This window comes from Ranitomeya imitator, chromosome 5 (genome assembly GCF_032444005.1).
Source record: "Ranitomeya imitator isolate aRanImi1 chromosome 5, aRanImi1.pri, whole genome shotgun sequence".
NCBI lineage: Eukaryota > Metazoa > Chordata > Amphibia > Anura > Dendrobatidae > Ranitomeya > Ranitomeya imitator.
The window spans coordinates 474,660,434-474,685,206 of NC_091286.1; the positions used below are offsets into that span (position 1 = coordinate 474,660,434).

At 43.8% G+C, this 24,773-nt stretch overlaps 1 protein-coding gene across 13 annotated transcripts in view; it reads left to right on the forward strand.

The window, feature by feature from the left end:
* Window positions 1-24,773, forward strand: part of TNIK (TRAF2 and NCK interacting kinase) — a 383,200-nt gene that overhangs the window by 256,629 nt on the left and 101,798 nt on the right. For 9 of the 13 annotated variants that reach the window (XM_069727325.1, XM_069727314.1, XM_069727316.1 and 6 more), the window contains exon 13: window positions 17,054-17,164. In XM_069727325.1, coding sequence (XP_069583426.1) covers window positions 17,054-17,164 — 111 coding nt within the window. The remainder of the gene's footprint in view (window positions 1-17,053; window positions 17,165-24,773) is intronic. The other 4 variants (XM_069727315.1, XM_069727320.1, XM_069727323.1 and 1 more) reach the window with 1 other exon arrangement.

Genomic DNA, 24,773 nt, shown 5'->3' on the forward strand with positions numbered 1-24,773 from the left:
GAGACTAGTTTTGGATCTTTGCCTTCAAACCATCACTTTGCTTACTTTTAGATTGAATCCACTAATGTAGACACACATCCATTCTATACAAGCCTTCTCAACTCTTTGTATGTTCCTTTGTGATTTGCACACCTTCCTGATTGTTTTATTTATTGACCTATAGTATTATCTTTAACCAGTAATGCCATGTCCTAACATACTGTACGGTACACCACAACAAGCTTTGGGAAGCAGGTATATCTGAGAAGGGCAGTGGTGGAAAAATGCTCTGCTTCTGACCTCCAAGCATTGCAAGCAAGTATTGTATCTTCTCAGTGTGATTCTGGAGAGCATGTCTGGTTTAGATAACCCTTTTTAAACATATACAGCTCTGGCAAAAATTGAGACCACTGCAAAATGTACAGTTTCTCTGACTTTTCTCTTTATTCACTAGGTATATTTTTGAGTAAAATGTAAATTGTTTATTTATTCTACAAACTTCTCACACCATGTCTCCAAATTTCCAAGCAATACATTTTTCATTTTTTTTTCTGAAAAGGAGAAATGGTCAAAATTTAAAAAAAAATACCCAGTACTTTCAGACCTCAAATAATGCAAAGAAAACAAGTTCATAATCATTTAGAAACAACAATACTAATGTTTTATTTCAGGAAGAGTTTAGAAATCAACATTTTGTGGAATAACCATGATTTTTAATCACAGCTTTCATGCGTCTTGGCGTGCTTTCCACCAGTCTTTCACACTGCTTCTCTCGCAAAAATGTAAGCAGTTCTTCGTTTGATGGCTTGTGACTATCCATCATCCTCTTGATTACATTCCAGAGGCTTTCAATGGGGTTCAGGTCTGGAGATTGGGCTGCCCATGACAGGGTTTTGATGTGGTGGTCTCTTAATTTTTGCCAAAGCTGTATATAAGTACTATGGAATTTAGAGTTCAGTGGTGTAATGCCTTCCAGCTTTAAATTGTCCAAAGGCCTGGGCTTTATGAAAATAAATAAAAGCATCATTACTAAACCCACTGCTGCTCCTGGACTGGTCTCTCTGCTACTCTTTGCTGTTTTTCACGGACACGGGTGCATCAGTGACGTACCAGGGAAGACTGCACAACACCACTGAGCTCAGTGACTGGCTGCAGCGGTCACGTGATGTAGACATGACTTCACCGCCATGTCACTTCTATAAACACTGGCAATCTGAGCAATGGAGAGGCAGCACTGGAGCACCAGGTGACAACGAATGTTGATTTTGATATTTTCCTGCAGATTTATGTTTGAAAGAGGAACACTCCATTAATGTTACTGATTATTGGGCGTTCTACCAGTGAAACACCTTGTAATCTGCTTTTAGTTTAGTCCAATAAGGGTATGATCACAAAGAGCTTTTTGAAGTGGAAAAATCCACACCTGTTTTAGCAAATCTGTTGGGACATCATTTTTATCCCATAGGAGTCAATGTCTTGATTTTGAAAACAGATTTTTTGTGACATCTTAGTTTGCGTGTGTGTTCCATTTTTTTTGTCATCCGTATTTCTTCAATATTACAAAAACTGCACAAGATGGTCAATACATTAATTAAAGAAGAAAAAAAACAGCATCCAGTATATTCCCCATTTTTCTGTCATCAATAGTTTATAAAGGGGTTGTCTCAAAATGAATCTTTAGGAGTTAACAACCCCAGTTTTTCCGGAACTTCCAAAGATTGAGCGTCCAGGCCCATGGCATGGTCACACCACTGATCCGAGCCATGTTGTCTTCTAAGAAGCTTTTCCTCTTCAGCATGGGAGAATCGCAGGGATGCAGAGACTGCTTGGATCCAGCCATCCGGCCACTTTCGGATTGTCGCGAGCAGGCTGTAAGGCATAGATCCTGCTTGTGCCTCGCGCTTCTGTGACCGGCCATTCTGGTACTGTATGGTGGCCTGTTACCTAGGCAACAAGCTGTAAACTATAACAATTGAATGGAACCTGTAACGAAAGAAAAAAAAATGTATTAGCCTGCAGATATGGGGTTAATCTGCAGGTTAATAGCATTATTAACCCGCCCAGGGTATGCATGTAGCCGAACACTGTGGGGAGAAAATTAATGTTATTCTTCCCGGCAACGTTGCGGTTTCAATCACGGGGTGGTTCTTGTTTAGTGACCGATATACAGAACGGCAGCTGTAACCGTGCCTGACCCTGACTGACACTAGTCAGCTGTCAGTCAGGGGCGCAGTTACAGGCACCGCGCTCTATGCTCAGTGCAGTAACTGAACCAGCGCCACCCCCGTGACTTGTAAACTGGAGTGGTACCGGTAGAATGAAGTTCAGTTTCTCCCCTCGGTATTCAGGTAAGTACACGCGCCAGGCAGGTTAGGAACATTATTACCCTGTAGATTAGCCAGATATCTGCAGGTTAATAGTGTTTATGCTGGTGATAGTTTCCCTTTAAAATCTTTCCATTTTTGAGAATAGAGAGGATTTTTAGGTAAAATGAAAAGCTGCTTGTTTTTAATACCATTTTGCAATTTTACCTATTTATGTAGTTGATACAATCCCTTTAAGCCTATTGATTAATTTCTATGGTGGAGGCGAGTAAATAATTTACTTTCCTTAGTCATTGTTAGATAAGTGGTTGCTGTAATTTGCCAGCCATGTATGAATAAGTCTTCTCCATCATGCCTGCCTGTGTCAGTCTGCATCGCTCCTACTTGTCCCAGTATAGATTTAATATTCTACTTTCTTGATGAGTTTTTGTAATTAAACATTGATTTGGAAATGGCCTCATTGTCATAACGCAGGCTCCAGGCAGTGACTTGTCCTCATGTAACACTGCACTGCTCTCCAGTGGCCGCTTCACCGCAGTGCACTGCGTGCTCTATTGGCCAGCACCTCGGACATGAGGTATTACTGCTTCTCCACCCAAACATTGATACGGACGCTCTGAAGTGCGTCTGATTATAGCTGAATGATCTACTAAAATCAGGCATTTAGACTTTATGCAAGGATATTCAGGTTTTCCAATAGTGAGTCTAGTTTTTCATCTGGATGATTCGCTTTTTTTGTTCTCCTCAATACAAACAGTTAAAAACTAAACCAAGACCTAACAATATGGACAACTGCTTCATTCCACATGCAAAAACATCTAACCATGTCATCAATTTCTCGCTTTATAAATCCAATAGTGGAACTTGATGTGTTTTCTTGGGAACTTTTATTTTGTCCTTCTAAAGCTCTGGATAAAATGGAACAATGGATCTCTGTAATGATATGGAAACTTACTTCAGGAGACTATGTCTGAGCGAATTTTATCATAACACCGAAGAATTAGAATCCACCATAACAGAGAGAATTGAGATCTGGACACCTCCAGCTGGATACCACCCTCATTTGGATAAGTATGCAGAGTTCTTCAAATATTTTGTAAAATCCACCTCCCTAGACACAAAACTGAGACATCAATCCAACATCAGTGCCCAGCAGAGAGGAGCCATACAATCTCTGAAAACCACCATCGAAATCATTATTAAACCTTCAAAAAAGAGTGGTGCAATAGTCATGATGAACACATCAGAAAACGAACAGAAACGCTATTTAACAAAAATGGAGTCTGACCCTACACAGGAAGTATACAAAGAGCTAAAATAGTTGGTCTCTTATTTACTTACATTTATTTTACTCACTTATATAGCGCCCGTGCTTTACAGAGATTGTCGGCACTGTCACCATTGGGCCTCACAATCTGTGGTATATTCCCTGTCAGTATATTTTTGGAGTTTGAGAGAAAACTGGTGGGTACCAACACAAACACGAAGAGAACATACAAACTCCTTGCAGATGTTGTCATTTGTGAGATTTGAAACCAGGACCTCAGTACTGCAAGGCAACAATGCTATCCACTGAGCCCCCCATGCCTCCCTTTTCTATCTGTTAGGTCCATAACAGCTGATGACTAGAGATGGATGGACCCGAACTTACGAGTTCATCTTTCTTACCGGACAGTTACTATTTGGTGTTAAACACCGAACATGGACGTTGATTTCCTTTTCAAGCTCGGGTAACCTTTATTTTCAATGGGGTTCTGGTTGAATAATAATAATAATTTTTAATTTATTGAAGTTCATGTTTTCTACATACATCAACAAATATGGATATCCAAGGAGACAAATTATTTCAGGTGTGGGCACCCTTATTTACTTAGTTTCTGGTGGGAAGAAGGTGTTCTTAAACCCGTAATAAAGGATACACCCAGCTGACCTATTGAAGAAACTAACAGCAAAAGGTCCTCTACCAGATGGAACCATCCAAGCCACCATATCTTAGAGCGCTAATATCCCACACAAGGATGAATAAAATGCCTGCAAAGTCTTCATGAAAAATTCTGTAGTGAAACTTGTAAAATTACTCATAATTGCTTTGCTTTTTGCAAGAACAGATACTTACAGCAGACTGGTACACAGATGGGAAGAAATGGCACTTTAATTTTTTCATGGCCAAGCTTGAATGTGACATCTTGTCCTTTTACCCCATCAGGCCTCCGACCTATTACCGTTACATTGATGATATTTTAATCATCTGAACAGAGTCTGAGCAATAGCTAAAGATTTTCCATGAACACCTTTAATCAGTTTCATCCCACAATCAACTTAACACTCAACTACTCCTGTACTGAAATAAACATTTTAAAACCATCATCAAAATGTAGATATCCCCACACCAGAAAGCAATTGACTGTGCAATATACCTCAGATGTTAGTTTTTGTCCAAAATATGTAAACTTTATTGTCTACATTCAAGCTATCAGGTACAATCAGATATGTTCCAACCCCTCAGATGGAGGCAAACTTCTTGATGGACTCAGCCATTTTTGTATCAGGGCTACCATCCAAGGGCAATTGAAAACCAAATTGCAAGAGCCACCAGAATACCATGTTCTACAGCAGAGTTACTCTATTCCCGTCATCGAGGCCCAGCAACAGATCATGTTTTTAGGATTTCACAAGCACCTGTCTTAACATTATAGGGCAAATTTCTCTCAGTGAAACAAGGGAATGACCATTTTAATTCTACCAAACGATTGTGATTTGCTAATTAAATGTATTTAGGAATTTATTTACATTGACATTTCATTTTAGTTATTTATTTTGTCCCAGATCTCTACCCTTAAATTAAATAAATATATGCGTTCTCACAAAAATTACTTAGTGGAATTGGGAATAATAAGTAGTAATGCAAAGGCTTTAGCTTTTTCAAATACACAAATTACCCAGTAATAACCAACAAAGTAGATCCCTTTGCGTGTTCCCTTCTGGCCTGGTTAGTGTAGAGGAGCCACACAGAGTACAATGAAGTGAGTTGTGATGAGACTTTCCCCCATTCTTACATCCACTTGGTACCCGCTCACATCACTTTGCACATTCCGGTATAGTGCTTTGATATTGGTGCTGACACTCCTCTACATTGGTGAGCGTTTGGAACGTAATCGTTATCCCTCAATCCCCACACTCCAGCTGGTGAGGGCGAGTCAGAGCGTACTCTACTGTATGAACAATTAGGTATCATGTATCAATGCCTTGGCGTGTCGTGGTCATCCAACACATGGTTGCAGTATTTCGGCTACTAACTGACAGGACTCGCCGTGTTTGTGTGTGTGTGTAATATATATATATATATATTGTACAGTACAGACCAAAAGCTTGGACACATCTCATTTAAAGATTTTTCTGTATTTTCAGGACTATGAAAATTGTAAATTTACACTGAAGGCATCAAGACCATGAAATAACACATGTGGAGTTATATACTTAACAAAAAAGTGTGAAACAACTGAAAATATGTCTTATATTTTAGGTTCTTCAAAGTAGCCACCTTTTGCTTTGATGACTGCTTTGCACACTCTTGGCATTCTCTTGATGAGCTTCAAGAGATAGTCACCGGAAATGGTCTTCCAACAATCTTGAAGGAGTTCCCAGAGATGCTTAGCACTTGTTGGCCCTTTTGCCTTCACTCTACGGTCCAGCTCACCCCAAACCATCTCGATTAGGTTCAGGTCTGGTGACTGTGGAGGCCAGGTCATCTGGCGTAGCACCCCATCACTCTCCTTCTTGGTTAAATAGCCCTCACACAGCCTGAAGGTGTGTTTGGGGTCATTGTCCTGTTGAAAAATAAATGATGGTCCAACTAAACGCAAACCGGATGGAATAGCATGCCGCTGCAAGATGCTGTGGTAGCCATTCTGGTTCAGTATGCCTTCAATTTTGAATAAATCCCCAACAGTGTCACCAGCAAAGCACCCCCACACCATCATACCTCCTCCATGCTTCACGGTGTCAACTGTCATGATCCCAATGGCAGGGGATCACAAAAGGACAAGCACAAAAAACAAAACAAGCTCTAGGGTGATGGAAACTGAGCTGACCGCGATCCTGAACCTAAACACACAACTAGCTGTAGCCGGGGAACGTGCCTACGATGATCCTAGACGTCTCGCTCCAGCCGAAGGACTAACTTCCCCTATTAGAAGAAACACAGACCTCTCTTGCCTCCAGAGAACACCCCACAGAAATAGCAGCCCCCCACATGTAATGACGGTGAAATGAGAGGAAAGCACATACGTAGTTATGAAAACAGATTCAGAAAAATGAGGCCCGCTAAAGCTAGATAGCAGAGGATACAAAAGTGAACTGCGCGGTCAGCGAAAAACCCTACAAAAAACCATCCTGAAATTACTTGAACTCATGTGCCAACTCATGGAACATGAGGAGTAATATCAGCCCACTAGAGCAACCAGCAAAAAGGAATCACATATCTGCAAGCTGGACTAAGACAAAAATTAAGCAAAACGTGGAACAGGAAAATCAAAAACTTAGCTTGTCCTGAAGATTTACAGACGCGGGAAGCAGAGGTAACAAGACACACTGATTACATTGATAGCCGGCGAGGAAATGACAAGAAAGCCAGGTTAAATAGGAAACTCCCATATCCTGATAGAACAGGTGGACACCAGAGACCGCAGAAAACACAAGTCACCCAGTACCATCAGTAACCACCAGAGGGAGCCCAAAAACAGAATCCACAACAGTACCCCCCCCTTGAGGAGGGGTCACCGAACCCTCACGAGAACCACCAGGGCGACCAGGATGAGCCCTATGAAATGCACGAACCAAATCAGCAGCATGAACATCAGAGGCAACCACCCAATAATTATCCTCCTGACCATAACCCTTCCACTTGACCAAATATTGGAGTTTCCGTCTGGAAACACGAGAATCCAAGATCTTCTCCACAACATACTCCAATTCTCCCTCCACCAGCACCGGAGCAGGAGGTTCAAGCGAAGGAACAACAGGTACCTCATACCTCCGCAACAACGACCGATGGAACACATTATGAATAGCAAACGATGCCGGGAGATCCAAACGAAACGACACAGGGTTAAGAATTTCCAAGATCCTATAGGGACCGATGAACCGAGGCTTGAACTTAGGAGAAGAGACCTTCATAGGAACAAAACGAGAAGACAACCACACCAAGTCCCCAACACGAAGTCGAGGACCCACGCGGCGACGGCGATTAGCAAACTGCTGAGCCCTCTCCTGGGACAACTTCAAATTGTCCACCACATGACTCCAAATCTGATGCAACCTATCCACCACCATGTCCACTCCAGGACAATCAGAAGGCTCCACCTGACCAGAGGAAAAACGAGGATGAAACCCCGAATTACAAAAGAAAGGAGAAACCAAGGTAGCAGAACTAGCCCGATTATTAAGGGCAAATTCGGCAAGCGGCAAAAAGGTAACCCAGTCATCCTGATCAGCAGAAACAAAACACCTTAAATAAGTTTCCAAGGTCTGATTAGTTCGTTCCGTCTGGCCATTCGTCTGAGGATGGAATGCAGACGAAAAGGACAAATCAATGCCCATCTTAGCACAGAACGTACGCCAAAATCTAGACACAAACTGGGATCCCCTGTCAGAAACGATGTTCTCCGGAATCCCATGCAAACGAACCACATTCTGAAAAAACAGAGGGACCAACTCAGAGGAGGAAGGTAACTTAGGCAAGGGTACCAGATGAACCATCTTAGAAAAGCGGTCACACACAACCCAGATTACGGACATTTTCATAGAGACAGGGAGATCCGAAATAAAGTCCATGGAAATGTGCGTCCAAGGCCTCCTCGGGATAGGCAAAAGTGACAACAATCCACTGGCCCGAGAACAGCAAGGCTTAGCCCGAGCGCAAACCTCACAAGACTGCACAAAAGAACGCACATCCCTCGACAAGGAAGGCCACCAAAAAGACCTGGCCACCAAGTCTCTAGTACCAAATATTCCAGGATGATCTGCCAACGCAGAAGAATGGACCTCGGAGATGACTCTACTGGTCCAATTATCCGGAACAAACAGTCTTTCAGGCGGACAACGATCAGGTTTATCCGCCTGAAACTCCTGCAAAGCACATCGCAAGTCTGGGGAGACAGCCGACAAAATCACCCCATCCCTAAGGATACCAGTGGGCTCAGAATTTCCAGGGGAGTCAGGCACAAAACTCCTAGAAAGAGCATCCGCCTTCACATTCTTTGAACCTGGCAGGTATGAAACCACAAAATCGAAATGGGAGAAAAACCGTGACCAACGAGCCTGTCTAGGATTCAGACGCTTGGCAGACTCAAGGTAAATCAGATTTTTGTGATCAGTCAAGACCACCACACGATGTCTAGCACCCTCAAGCCAATGACGCCACTCCTCAAATGCCCACTTCATGGCCAAAAGCTCCCGATTACCAACATCATAATTCCGCTCAGTGGGCGAAAACTTTCTAGAAAAGAATGCACATGTCTTCATCACTGAGCAATCGGAGCTTCTCTGCGACAAAACCGCCCCCGCTCCAATCTCGGAAGCATCAACCTCAACCTGAAAAGGAAGCGAAACATCTGGCTGACGCAACACAGGAGCAGAAGAAAACTGGTGCTTAAGTTCCTGAAAGGCCTCCACAGCCGCAGGAGACCAATCAGCAACATCAGCACCCTTTTTAGTCAAATCCGTCAAAGGCTTAACAACACTAGAAAAATTAGTTATGAAACGACGATAAAAATTAGCAAAGCCCAAGAACTTCTGTAGACTCTTAAGAGATGTAGGCTGCGTCCAGTCACAAATAGCCTGAACCTTGACGGGATCCATCTCAATAGTAGAAGGGGAAAAAATATACCCCAAAAAAGAGATCTTCTGGACTCCAAAGAGACACTTTGAACCTTTTACAAACAAAGAATTGGCCCGCAGGACCTGAAACACCTTCCTGACCTGCTGAACATGGGACTCCCAGTCATCAGAAAAAACCAAAACATCATCCAAATACACAATCATAAATTTATCCAGATATTCACGGAAAATATCATGCATAAAGGACTGGAAGACAGAAGGAGCATTAGAAAGTCCAAAAGGCATCACCAAATACTCAAAATGGCCCTCAGGCGTATTAAATGCGGTTTTCCACTCATCACCCTGCTTTATCCGCACAAGATTATACGCACCCCGAAGATCAATCTTAGTGAACCATTTAGCCCCCTTAATGCGAGCGAACAAATCAGTCAACAATGGCAAAGGATACTGATATTTGACTGTAATCTTATTCAAAAGACGGTAATCTATACAAGGCCTCAAGGAACCATCTTTTTTGGCCACGAAAAAAAAACCTGCTCCCAAAGGGGACGAAGATGGACGGATATGTCCCTTTTCCAAGGACTCCTTAACATAATCCCGCATAGCAGTATGCTATGGCACTGACAGATTGAACAAACGTCCTTTAGGAAATTTACTACCAGGAATCAAATCTATAGCACAATCGCAATCCCTGTGAGGAGGAAGCGAATTGAGCTTAGACTCCTCAAAAACATCCCGATAATCAGACAAAAATACAGGAACCTCAGAAGGAGTAGATGAAGCGATAGAAATCGGAGGTGCATCATCATGAACCCCCTGACATCCCCAGCTTAACACAGACATCGTTTTCCAGTCCAAGACTGGGTTATGAGTTTGTAACCATGGCAGACCAAGCACTAAGACATCATGTAAATTATACAGTACCAGGAAGCGAATCACCTCCTGATGATCGGGAGTCATACGCATGGTCACTTGTGTCCAGTACTGAGGTTTGTTCATAGCCAAAGGTGTAGAGTCAATTCCTTTCAAAGGAATAGGGACTTCCAGAGGCTCCAGACTAAACCCACAGCGGTTGGCAAATGACCAATCCATAAGACTCAGGGCAGCGCCTGAATCCACATAGGCATCGACGGAAATGGCTGATAATGAACAAATCAGAGTCACAGACAGAATGAACTTAGACTGTAAAGTACTAATGGCAACAGACTTATCAACCTTTTTTGTGCGTTTAGAGCATGCTGATATAACATGAGCTGAATCACCACAATAAAAACACAACCCTTTTTTCCGCCTATAGTTTTGCCGTTCACTTCTGGACTGAATTCTATCACATTGCATTGTCTCAGGTGCCTGTTCAGAAGACACCGCCAAATGGTGCACAGGTTTGCGCTCCCGTAAACGCCGATCAATCTGAATAGCCATAGTCATAGACTCATTCAGACCTGTAGGCGCAGGGAACCTCACCATAACATCTTTAATGGCCTCAGAAAGGCCATCTCTGAATCTTGCAGCCAGGGCGCACTCATTCCACTGAGTAAGCACCGACCATTTCCGAAATTTCTGACAATATATTTCTGCTTCATCTTGCCCCTGAGAGAGAGCCAATAACGCTTTTTCAGCCTGAATCTCTAGGTTAGGTTCCTCATAGAGCAAACCCAATGCCAGAAAAAACGCATCCACATTGAGCAACGCAGGATCCCCTGGTGCCAATGCAAATGCCCAATTCTGAGGGTCACCCCGCAGGAAAGATATAACAATTTTGACTTGCTGAGCAGGGTCTCCAGAGGAGCGAGATTTCAAAGAAAGAAACAACTTGCAATTGTTCCTAAAATTCAGAAAACTAGATCTATCTCCAGAAAAAAACTCTGGGATAGGAATTCTAGGTTCAGACATAGGAGCATGTACAACAAAATCTTGTATATTTTGAACCTTAGCAGCAAGATTATTCAGGCTGGAAGCCAAACTCTGGACGTCCATGATAAACAGCTGAGGTCAGAGCCATTCAAGGATTAGGAGGAGGTAAGACGCAGCCCGGCTGCAATTAATGCTAGGCAGCAAACTCTGAGGGAAAAAAAAAAAAAAACTAACTTCCTCAGACTACTTTTCCTCCTACTTCAGCCAATACGATACACTTTTTGGCCGGCTATACTGTCATGATCCCAATGGTAGGGGATCACAAAAGGACAAGCACAAAAAACAAAACAAGCTCTAGGGTGATGGAAACTGAGCTGACCGCGATCCTGAACCTAAACACACAACTAGCTGTAGCCGGGGAACGTGCCTACGATGATCCTAGACGTCTCGCTCCAGCCGAAGGACTAACTTCCCCTATTAGAAGAAACACAGACCTCTCTTGCCTCCAGAGAACACCCCACAGAAATAGCAGCCCCCCACATGTAATGACGGTGAAATGAGAGGAAAGCATATACGTAGTTATGAAAACAGATTCAGCAAAATGAGGCCCGCTAAAGCTAGATAGCAGAGGATACAAAAGTGAACTGCGCGGTCAGCGAAAAACCCTACAAAAAACCATCCTGAAATTACTTGAACTCATGTGCCAACTCATGGAACATGAGGAGTAATATCAACCCACTAGAGCAACCAGCAAAAAGGAATCTCATATCTGCAAGCTGGACTAAGACAAAAATTAAGCAAAACGTGGAACAGGAAAATCAAAAACTTAGCTTGTCCTGAAGATTTACAGACGCGGGAAGCAGAGGTAACAAGACACACTGATTACATTGATAGCCGGCGAGGAAATGACAAGAAAGCCAGGTTAAATAGGAAACTCCCATATCCTGATAGAACAGGTGGACACCAGAGACCGCAGAAAACACAAGTCACCCAGTACCATCAGTAACCACCAGAGGGAGCCCAAAAACAGAATCCACAACAGTCAACCAGGCATTTAGAGTCCATCTGTTCACCTTTTCTGCGTCACACAAAGACACTGGTTGGAACCAAAGATCTCAAATTTAGACTCATCAGACCAAAGCACAGATTTCCACTGGTCTAATGTCCATTCCTTGTATTCTTTAGCCCAAACAAGTCTCTTCTGCTTGTTGCCTGTCCTTAGCAGTGGTTTCCTAGCAGCTATTTTACCATGAAGGCCTGCTGCACAAAGTCTCCTCTTAATAGTTGTTGTAGATATGTGTCTGCTGCTAGAACTGTGTGGCATTGACCTGGTCTCTAATCTGAGCTGCTGTTAACCTGCGATTTCTGAGGCTGGTGACACGGATAAACTTATCCTCAGAAGCAGAGGTGACTCTTGGTCTTCCTTTCTTGGGGCGGTCCTCATGTTTCTTTGTAGCGCTTGATGGTTTTTGCAACTGCACTTGGGGACACTTTCAAAGTTTTCCCAATTTTTCGGACTGACTGACCTTCATTTCTTAAAGTAATGATGGCCACTCGTTTTTCTTTACTTAGCTGCTTTTTTCTTGCCATAATACAAATTCTAACAGTCTATTGAGTAGGACTATCAGCTGTGTATCCACCAGACTTCTGCACAACACAACTGATGGTCCCAACCCCATTTATAAGGCAAGAAATCCCACTTATTAAACCTGACAGGGCGCACCTGTGAAGTGAAAACCTGTTGTGAGTTCCGTTCTGGAGCTCCCTCCTGTGGTTGCTAATGGTATTTTTGCGAGTTCTGCCCTTGGGCTCCCTCTGGTGGTTTCAAGTGGAACTGCTGCTCCGTTAGGTAGCTGTGGCAGCTGCCTTCACTAATCGCCTTGCCTGGGTTTGTTATTTAAACCTGCTCTGGGCCTTAGTCCATGGATTTGATTCTTCCCTTGGATTTCTCATATGGCCAGTCCTTGTCTGCAAAAGATAAGTTTTGCTAGTTTTGTTTGTCCATTTGCTTGGACTCTATTGCTTTGCATTTTCTCTCTTTTGTCCAGTTTGTCACTATGTCTTATTCAGGCTAGCTGGAAGCTCTGGGAAAGCAGATTTGCCCCTCCACACCGTGAGTCGGTGTGGAGTTCATTTTTGTAAACTCTGTGTGGATTTTGTAGTTTTTAATACTGACCGCACAGTATCCTTTGCTCTCTGTCTATCTAGTTTAGTTTTGGCCTCCCTTTGCTGAAATCTAATTTCATTTCTGTGTTCGTCATTTCCCTCTCCTTTCATAGTCAATATTTGTGGGGAGCTGTCTTTCCTTTTGGGGGTTTCTCTGAGGCAAGATAGCTTTCTATTTCCTTCTTTAGGGGTAGTTATATCTGAGGCTGTGACGAGGTGTCTAGGGAGTGTCAGGGACATCCCACGGCTATTTCTAGTTGTGTTGTTAGGATTAGGGACTGCGGTCAGTAGAGATACCACCTTCTCAGAGCTCGTTCCATGCTGCGTTTTAGCCACCAGGTCATTTCAGTGTGGCCTCTTAACCACCAGGTCATAACAAAAACCATTCCCGGTGACTACCTCTTGAAGCTCATCAAGAGAATGCCAAGAGTGTGCAAAGCAGTCATCGAGGCAAAAGATTGCTACTTTTAAGAACCTAGAATATGACATATTTTCAGTTGTTTCACACTTTTTTGTTAAGTATATAATTCCACATGTGTTAAGTCATAGTTTTGATGCCTTCAGTGTGAATGTACAATTTTCATAGTCATGAAAATACAGAAAAATCTTTAAATGAGAAGGTGTCCAAACTTTTGGTCTGTACTGTATGTATGTGTGTGTGTGTGTGTGTGTGTATGTATATGTGTGTATATATATATATATATATATATATATATATATATATATATATACATACATATATATATATATATATATATATATATATATATATATATATATATATATATATATATATATATATATATATATATATATATATATATATATATATATATATATACCGGTGTATATATATATTATTTATTTATATAGTACCATTGATTCCATGGTGCTGTACATGAGAAGGGGTTACATACAAATTACATATATCACTTGCAGTAAGCAAACTAACAATTACAGACTGATACAGAGGGGCGGAGACCTTGCGAGCTTACATTCTACAGTGGTGGTGGGGAAGGAGACAGTAGGTCGAGGGTTGCAGGAGCTCCGGTGTTGGTGAGGCTGTAGCTCCGGTAGTGGTGAGGAGGCAGCTGTGTCAGTGCAGGCTGTGTAAGCTTTCCTGAAGTGGTGGATTTTCAGGTTCCGTCTGAAGGATCCGAATGTGGTTGATAGTCAGATGTGTTGGGGCAAAGAATTCCAGAGGATGGTGGAAATTCGGGACAAGTCTTGGAGGCGGTTGGGTGAGGAGCGAATAAGTGTGGAGGAGAGAAGGAGGTCTTGGGAGGACCAGAGATTACATGAGGGAAGATATCTGGAGATTAGTTAAGAGATATATGGAAGAGACCAGTTATGGATGGCTTTGTAGGTCAGTATTAGTAAATTGAACTGCATGCGCTGAGGGAATGGGAGCCAGTGAAAAGATTTGCAGAGGGCGGAGCGGAGGAGTAGCGAGGAGAGAGATTAATTAGTCAGGCAGCAGAGTTAAGGATGGACTGGAGAGGTGCAAGGATGTTAGCAGGGAGGCCACAGAAAGGCGGGAGATGATGAGGGCATGCACAATAGTTTTAGTAGATTGATGGTTGAGGAAAGGACGGATTCTGGAGATATTTTTGAGCTGGAGGTGACAGGAGATGGAAAGAGCTTGGATGTGCGGTTTGAAGGACAGGGCAGAGTCAAAGGTTACTCCGAGGCAGCGGACTTCCAGTACTGGGGAAAGCGTGATGTATTTAACCCCTTCACCCCCGGAGCTTTTTTTCGTTTTAGTTTTTAGCACCCCTCCTTCCCAGAGCCATAACTTTTTTATTTTTCCGTCAATATGGCCATGTGAGGGCTTATTTTTTGCGGGGCGAGATGTACTTTTGAATGATACCATTGGTTTTCCCATGCCGTGTAACAGAAAACGGCAAAAAAATTCCAAGTGCAATGAAATTGCAAAAAAGTGCAATCTCACACTTGTTTTTTGTTTGGCTTTTTTGCTAGGTTCACTAAATGCTAAAACTGACCTGCCGTTTTGATTCTCCAGGTCATTACGAGTTCATAGACACCTAACATGTCTAGGTTCTCTTTTATCTAAGTGGTAAAAAAAAATTCCAAAGTTTGCTAAAAATAAAAAAAAAATTTGCGCCATTTTCCGATACATGTAGCGTATCCAATATTCGTGATCTGGGGTCGGGTGAGGGCTTATTTTTTGCGTGCCGAGCTGGCGTTTTTAATGATACCATTTTGGTGCAGATATGTTCTTTTGATCGCCCGTTATTGCATTTTAATGCAATGTCGCGACGACCAAAAAAACGTAATTTTGTCGTTTGATTTTTTTTTTTCTTTCTACGCCATTTAGCGATCAGGTTAATCCTTTGTTTTTATTGATAGATCGGGCGATTCTGAACGCAGCAATACCAGATATGTGTAGGTTTGATTTTTTTTTTCTTTTATTGTTTTATTTTGATTGGGGCGAAAGGGGGGTGATTTGAACTTTTATATATTTTTTATTTTTTTATATTTTTAAACACTTTTTTTTTTTTTGGCATGCTTCAATAGCCTCCATAGGAGGCTAGAAGCATGCACTTCACAATCGGCTCTGCTACATAGAGGTGAAGCACAGATCACCTCTATGTAGCAGAAATGCAGGTGTGCTTTGAACGCCGACCACAGGGTGGCGCTCAAAGCAATTGGCCATCAACAACCATAGAGGTCTCAAGGAGACCTCTGGTTGTTATGGCAATGCACCGATGACCCCCGATCATGTGACAGGGGGACAGCGGTGCGAGCACTTCCGGCCGCGCGGCCGGGAGCACTAGTTAAATGCCGCTGTCAGCGTTTGACGGCGGCATTTAACTAGTTAATGGGCGCGGGCGGATCGCGATTCTGCTCGCGCTCATTGCGCGCACATGTCAGCTGTACAAAACAGCTGACATGTCGCGGCTTTGAGGTGGGCTCAAAGCTGAATAGTACGTCAGCTGGCAGAAAGGGATTAATTGCGATAGATACGTCAGGTAAGGAAGATCTATGAGATGGAGGAAAGATGATGAGTGAGTTCAGATTTGTCCACATTGAGTTTGAGGAAGCGAGAGGAGAAGGAGGATGTGTGTGTGAATATATATATTTTTTCCATTACAGCCATGAGTACGGTAATTGTACTGTTTCGTAGTACTTTTTGCCATTAAAAAGATTTCTGGTTTCTGTAAATTAGTGGTGCCAATAGTCAGACCATCACTTATCTGTTATCGAGACTTGTCATAAGCATAGCCTTTTAATTCTAAATAAGCAGACAACTGTTTTAAGTACAGAGCAGAAATTAATGTTAGATATAGAATACTATGTATAACTGGGTGTACATAGTGGATGCTTTCCTGAAACGGAAAGTACTTGCAAGCAGCATAATACAAAGAATAGCAGGTTTACCCAGAATCCTTTGCAGTAGGCGGAGCTATGCAAATCATCTCTTTCCACCCCTGTCTAATCCACAGCGCTTGGAACCGCCAAGCGTGCAATGCTGCGGATTAGTTTCTAAATTTACACAGCCAACCAATTCCTACCTGTGGACACGTGTTTCGGGCTTTAGGCCCTCATCAGCACAGGGCTGGAATTGGTTGGCTGTATGGAGTGGGGCTCGGTGAGCAAGCGATACATATATGCTAGCCACCTTAGGGAGAGACCCAAGTTGGGCTAAATACTGCAAAGGATTCTGGGTAAACCTGCTATTCTTTGTATTATGCTGCTTGCAAGTACTTTCCGTTTCAGGAAAGCATCCACTATGTATTTCCTTTAAGTAGATGACTTTTCGGTCTCTTTCGTCCCGCTACATTTAGCCCAACTTGGGTCTCTCCCTAAGGTGGCTAGCATATATGTATGTATAACTGATAATCATTTTACATTTTCCCTTCTTTGTTTAGCAGCAAAGACGAGAAAAAGAGATGAGGAAACAGCAGGAGAGAGACCAGCGTCGGCGTTATGAGGAGCAAATGCGCAGAGAAGAGGAACGCAGAAGGGCTGAACATGAAAAGGTTTTATGTTTTCTAAATTGGATGCCCTAGTATTTGAATGAAAAATTGTAATTAATTTTGGATAAAGTTCTCAATCCAAGGGCTTGTTTACACTTAGCGTTTTTGCTGCTGAAAAAGTGCAGATTCTTACAGTACCAGCAAAGTGAATGAGATTTCTGAAATCTCATGCATATGCTTATTTTTTTCATTGCAGATATGAACCTTCAAAGTGTTTTTTTTTCCAAGTATATCAATACTTTCCACGTATTTGCTGCATTTTTCATCCATACAAATAAAATAAAGACAAAAAAAAAAATCATAAAAGCGCATATTTTATGTAGCATTTATCCTGCCAACACTGTTTTTTGCAGTAGAAAAAAACTTACTACAAATTCTAAACGTATGCGCATACTCTGAATCTTCTGGATAGCCTGGTGTAGTGCAGCGGTAGCACACGTATGCAGTGAAGAGGCAGTGACCCACATTAAATGTCCAATTCACACACAAGTGCATATGATATTAGTGTCTATTTCACAGCACTGCAAACTACACGGTATCTTTTAGATCGCAGTCACAAAACACGCCGGTCTTCCTCTGACCAGTTACCGTGGGCAATTACACCACCGTGTTAATATGTCTTACTCACGGCATAACACAGTCCGGATCGCAGCCTCGAACCATATCCTCCTGTATGCAGGCACTAAACATGCCAGTCCTCCTTTGACTGGTTGCCGTGGGCATCTGCACCGCTGTGTACATTGTGAGTGCCAAACCTTTCAGCTGCCTTGGCTGTTCGGCTACACTTACTGGTGTCTCTTCACACACAGCCAGCTCTCTGCAGGGCCTCTGCTCTGCACTCTCGCTGAACACCAGACTCACACTGACATTACATCCGACACACCCAAACCCTTTACTGCAGGGCTTTAACCCCTTACTGACATCGGACGGTATAGTACGTCCGATGTCAGCCCCCTGCTTTGATGCAGGGCTCCGCGGTGAGCCCGCATCAAAGCCGGGACATGTCAGCTGTTCTGAACAGCTGACATGTGCCCGCAATAGCGGCTGGTGAAATCGCGATTCACCCGCCGCTATTAACTAGTTAAATGCCACTGTCAAACGCAGACAGCGGCATTTAACTACCGCATCCGGCCGAGCGGCCGGAAATGACGTCATCGCCGACACCGTCACATGATCGGGGGTCGGCGATGCTTCTCCATTGTAACCATAGAGGTCCTTGAGACCTCTATGGCTACTGATCGCCGGTAGCTGTGAGCGCCACCCTGTGGCCGGCGCTCACAGCACACCTGATTTTCTACTACATACAGTCATGGCCAAAAGTATTAACACCCCTGCAATTCTGTCAGATAATACTCAGTTTCTTCCTGAAAATGATTGCAATCACAAATTCTTTAGTATTATTATCTTCATTTAATTTGTCTTAAATGAAAAAACACAAAAAGAATTGTCCTAAAGCCAAATTGGATATAAATCCACACCAAATATAAAAAAGGGGGTGGACAAAAGTATTGGCACCGTTCGAAAAATCATGTGATGCTTCTCTAATTTGTGTAATTAACAGCACCTGTAACTTACCTGTGGCACCTAACAGGTGTTGGCAATAACTAAATCACACTTGCAGCCAGTTGACATGGATTAAAGTTGACTCAACCTCTGTCCTGTGTCCTTGTGTGTACCACATTGAGCATGGAGAAAAGAAAGAAGACCAAAGAACTGTCTGACTTGAGAAACCAAATTGTGAGGAAGCATGAGCAATCTCAAGGCTACAAGTCCATCTCCAAAGACCTGAATGTTCCTGTGTCTACCGTGCGCAGTGTCATCAAGAAGTTTAAAGCCCATGGCACTGTGGCTAACCTCCCTAGATGTGGATGGAAAAGAAAAATTGACAAGAGATTTCGACGCAAGATTGTGCGGATGTTGGATAAAGAACCTAGACTAACATCCAAACAAGTTCAAGCTGCCCTGCAGTCCGAGGGTACAACAGTGTCAACCCGTACTATCCGTCGGCGTCTGAATGAAAAGGGACTGTATAGTAGGAGACCCAGGAAGACCCCACTTCTTACCCCGAGACATAAAATAGCCAGGCTGGAGTTTGCCAAAACTTACCAGAAAAAGCCTAAAACGTTTTGGAAGAATGTTATCTGGTCAGATGAGACAAAAGTAGAGCTTTTTGGGCAAAGGCATCAACATAGAGTTTACAGCAGAAAAAAAGAAGCATTCAAAGAAAAGAACACGGTCCCTACAGTCAAACATGGCGGAGGTTTCCTGATGTTTTGGGGTTGCTTTGCTGCCTCTGGCACTGGACTGCTTGACCGTGTGCATGGCATTATGAAGTCTGAAGACTATCAACAAATTTTGCAGCATAATGTAGGGCCCAGTGTGAGAAAGCTGGGTCTCCCTCAGAGGTCATGGGTCTTCCAGCATGACAATGACCCAAAACACACTTCAAAAAGCACTAGAAAATGGTTTGAGAGAAAGCACTGGAGACTTCTAAGGTGGCCAGCAATGAGTCCAGACCTGAATCCCATAGAACACCTGTGGAGAGATCTAAAAATGGCAGTTTGGAGAAGGCACCTTTCAAATATCAGGGACCTGGAGCAGTTTGCCAAAGAAGAATGGTCTAAAATTCCAGCAGAGCATTGTAAGAAACTCATTGATGGTTACCGGAAGCGGTTGGTCGCAGTTATTTTGGCTAAAGGTTGTGCAACCAAGTATTAGGCCGAGGGTGCCAATACTTTTGTCTGGCCCATTTTTGGAGTTTTGTGTGAAATGATCAACGTTTTGGTTTTTGCTTTATTCTCTTTTGTGTTTTTTCATTTAAGACAAGTTAAATGAAGATAATACCAAAGAATTTGTGTTTGCAATCATTTTCAGGAAGAAACTGAGTATTATCTGACAGAATTGCAGGGGTGTCAATACTTTTGGCCATGACTGTAGCAGCGAACAGCAGATCGCTGCTATGTAGCAGAGGCGATCGTTCTGTGCCTGCTTCTAGCCTCCCATGGAGGCTATTGAAGCATGGCAAAAGTAAAAAAAAAATAAAAAAAAAAAGTTAAAAAAAATGTGAAAAAAATAAAACAAATATAAAAGTTTAAATCACCCCCCTTTCGCCCCAATCAAAATAAATCAATAAAAAAAAATCAAATCTACACATATTTGGTATCGCCACGTTCAGAATCGCCCGATCTATCAATAATAAAAAAGCATTAACCTGATCGCTAAACGGCGTAACGAGAAAAAAAATCGAAACGCCAGAATTACATGTTTTTGGTCGCCGCGACATTGCATTAAAATGCAATAACGGGCGATCAAAAGCACGTATCTGCACCGAATTGGAATCATTAAAAACGCCAGCTCGGCACGCAAAAATTAAGCCCTCAACCGACCCCAGATCATGAAAAATGGAGACACTACGAGTATCGGAAAATGGCGCAAAATTTTTTATTTTTTTAGCAAAGTTTGGAATTTTTTTTCACCACTTAGGTAAAAAATAACCTAGACATGTTTGGTGTCTATGAACTCGTAATGACCTGGAGAATCATAATGGCAGGTCAGTTTTAGCATTTATTGAACCTAGCAAAAAAGCCAAGCAAAAAACAAGTGTGCGATTGCACTTTTTTTGCAATTTCACCGCACTTGGAATTTTTTTCCTGTTTTCTAGTACACAACATGGTAAAACCAATGATGTCGTTCAAAAGTACAACTCGTCCCACAAAAAATAAGCCCTCACATGGCCAAATTGACAGAAAAATAAAAAAGTTATGGCTCTGGGAAGGAGGGGAGTGAAAAACGAACACGGAAAAACGAAAAATCCCACGGTCATGAAGGGGTTAACAAAGAAACTTGTGGCCTTCAGTCACATGGAAAACCCCGGCCTGGAATGAAACGGACTGCACGACTACCATCCTGCAATCTGTTTCACAACATAACATCCTGCACAACCTGGGAGAACACACAGTGACCCCTACTTGTGAAATCGGTCACTGCTTCACCATTGCAATCACAGCTACACCTGCGACTGCAATGCCGCTTCATGGCCTCACTATGCCTCCGTGCGCATCCTGGGGAGAGCAAACAGCGACTCCTACCTGTGACACTGGTCGCTAATAAGCTGAAGAGCTAGCTGTCAATGCTATAATGCATACAAGCTGATAGGCTACATTCATGCATAAAATGGTTTAACAGCATATTTGTTTTATTAGATGCTTTATTTTATATGCTTTAAGCCACGTTCACATTCAATATTTGATCAGTATTTTACCTCAGTATTTGTAAGCCAAAACCTGGAGTGGAACAATCAGAGGAAAAGTATAATAGAAACATGTCACCACTTCTGGATTTATCACCCACTCCTGGTTTTGGCTGACAAATACTGATGTAAAATACTGAACATGTGAACATGGCCTTAAAGGTTTCAGCGTTTTTCTCAAAAACTACTTTTTTTTCTCAATACAAACATCATCATCTGATTGAATTCTTTGCAACTAGAAAACAAAATACAACCTGAATACAAAAATGTTGGACGCACACCCTTGGGTACATATTGAAAATACATAGCAAATGTAAATGACATAGAATCCTTCCAACAACATTTGTGCATTCTTAAAGAACGTTAAATGTAGAACATACGCAGGAAAGCATTCCCCCAATCTCTGCCATGACATTCCCCTTTCCTGTATATTACTGAAATATTGATTAAAAAATGCTATTTTTGTTCCAGGAGATCAGACTATTTTTCCTTCTTCAAGTCACAATTTTGTGTCTGGCTGTAAGGCAATAGGCTGCGAAATGATGATTGTTCGCAGTGGTAAAAATATTGATAAAATATTGATAAACCTGCCTTCTTATCCTTTCCCCTTGTCTGTCTCTAAGTGGAAATTAACCCCTGTGGATGGACTGACTTTTCATAGCATGTAGAATATCTTGCTGGTTGACAAACTTTGTGGACATTGTTGTCTTTTCTTTTTACATCCTAGGTTTAGTTTTCTTTTCTCCTACGCCTCATTGGGGGACACAGGACCATGGACCATGGGTGTTATGCTGCTGCCACTAGGGGGACACTAAGTAAACAAAAGATTAACTCCTCTTCTGCAGTATACACCCCTTCACTGGCTACAATTTCACCAGTGCTTAGTGTCTGTAGGAGGCACTTGGGTCTGTTTTCAGACCCCAACTTTCTTGTTTTAAATTTAAATTTAAATTTTTGATTTTAATTTTACCCAACGGAGTGAAGGGGGCGACAGGTCCTTTTTTATAGGGCCCGCTCTCCCCCGAACCAACAACAGGCGAGCATGGTGAGTATACCTCCCCGTCCCTCTCCTGCGACGTCTGGGGCAAATTTTGGTGGGGCAAATTATTGCTGGGGCAACGGTTCCATCCTTGGTCCCGATTTCCCCCCACTACCCCCCTCCCTGCAGCGAGCACATAGAGCCCTGCTCTCATGTACCTCTCCGGGGCACGACAGAGGAAGATCCACAAAGCCCCAAGACAAACCCCTTTTTGGGGATGAGGACGCATCAGGGGCCTCTCCATCCCCCATCCAGGGTGCATGGATTGAGTGCGCACCCTCACAGGACAAGAGGTCCTGCGACGCTGTGAGTATACAGCGATGCAGTCAGGGTCCCTGGGGAGAGGCGCCGTCAGCCAGCGGTGGTAAGCAGCGCTCCGTCGCGGCCGCCGCACATCGCCAGGCAGGCCAGAAATTTAGTCCCCGGCTTTTCAGCCGGAGTAGGCCACGGTGGTATGCAGCGCTCCTTGCGGCCGCCGCCGCACATCGCCGGGCAGGCCAAAAATTTAGTCCTCGGCTTTTCAGCCGGAGTAGGCCGCAGTGGGCAGATCCCTCCCACGGCTGTAACCCCGCCCCCTATTTCGGCGCTTCTCGTCTGGGACGAGAGGCGCCCTGCAGATCTCGGGGGCCATATTGCTCTACCTCCCTGCAAGGAGCCCACGCGTCCACAGCTCTCCAAAACCGCCACGGCTAATTCCTCCCCGGGGACACAGGCAGGATCGTGGGTAAGCTGCTTCAAGAAAGCTTAACCCCTTCCCTGCGTATACTGCCCGCTCTGTCTCTGAAGACACTATGTCTCAATCCAAGGAGACTAAAAAGGGAAACAAGAAGCACACAGTATTTTTCACTGTATGTGCCACTTGCAATGCAGCCCTGCCCCGAGCTCACACTAGCCCTTTGTGTGCGGATTGTGTTCCGGCCCCTGCGCAGCCGCCTCCCGCCGATGCCGCCACCGATGCCTCCGCCGCCGACCCTGTGGAGCCTAGTCCCCCTAAGTGGGCAGCTTCTCTGTCACGATCTATGGATTTTCTAGTCAGGGCGGTTGATTCCCTCCGGGGCCCCCCTTCAGGTCAGTCCGCGGTGGATACGGGCGACGGTACGGATCCGTCCACCAGCAGGGGGCGCACGCTATCTCCTCCTTCTCGGGGTTCTAGGAAACGGGCCCATGTTTCTTCCCCTGACCACGGGCCAGCTGGTTTTTCAGCGTCGGCAACCTCTGCGTCCCGGTCCCCTTCCCCAGACAACCCGAACGACTTTGAATATGAGTCCGATGATTCTTATGTTCAGGATTTCTCCCCCTCCCAAGAGACACTCGATTCTCTCATTGAGGCGGTTAACCAGACCCTGAAGGTGACCGAGGAATCCGTGTCTACTCCCGAACACGTGGTGTCGTTCAAAAAGACTAAACGTGTCCAAAAGTTTTTTGTCACTCATCCTGAGTTCAAAGAAATTGTATAAAAACAGAGATCGCCCCGATAAACGTTTCATGGGTCAAAAACCCATAGAGGCCAAATATCCTTTTTCTCAGGACATAATCAAGGACTGGCTGCAGTCCCCTTCTGTCGACCCTGCTGTGTCACATCTCACTTCCAAGACCATCCTGTCCCTGTCAGACGGCTCCTCTGTTAAGAACCCCTCTGACCGCCAGATTGATTATCTGGCTCGCTCCGTCTTCGAGGACACAGGAGCTTCCCTCTTTCCCTCCTTTGCTGCCTCTTGGGTGGCTAAGGCTATGTCCGCTTGGGCCGAGACGCTTTCCTCGACCATGCAAGCTAGAGACCTTCCTCCTGAGGCGGTCAACCTGGCTAACCAGATAGCCCAGGCTGGGGACTTTGTAGTCAATGCCTCAATAGACGCAGCCAATTGCGCGGCACAAGCAGCCGCGAATGCAATCTCCATCAGAAGAGCACTGTGGCTCAGGGATTGGCGAGCAGATTCGGCCTCCAAGCGCTCCTTGACATCTCTGCCCTACCAGGCGGGTCATTTGTTTGGTGAAAAACTAGACCAAATCATCTCAGACACCACCGGGGGAAAAAGTAAATTTCTTCCCCAGCAAAAGCCTACCCGGCCGTTTCGGTATCAACAACAATCCCGATTTTGGCCTTTTCGTAACAATACCAACTGGTCTTCCACTCCCTCTACCTCCTCATCAGGACAAGGCACGCGCGGCGGCCGAGGCTCCCAGGTCTCTTACAGACCTAACCGTAATTGCAAACCCAGACCGATACCACTCGGGTCTAAGGGATCCACATCCCATAGATCCTCCACGCAATGACTCTTTGCGGCTTCCGGGGGCTCCAACAGGGTAGGAGGGCGTTTACTTTT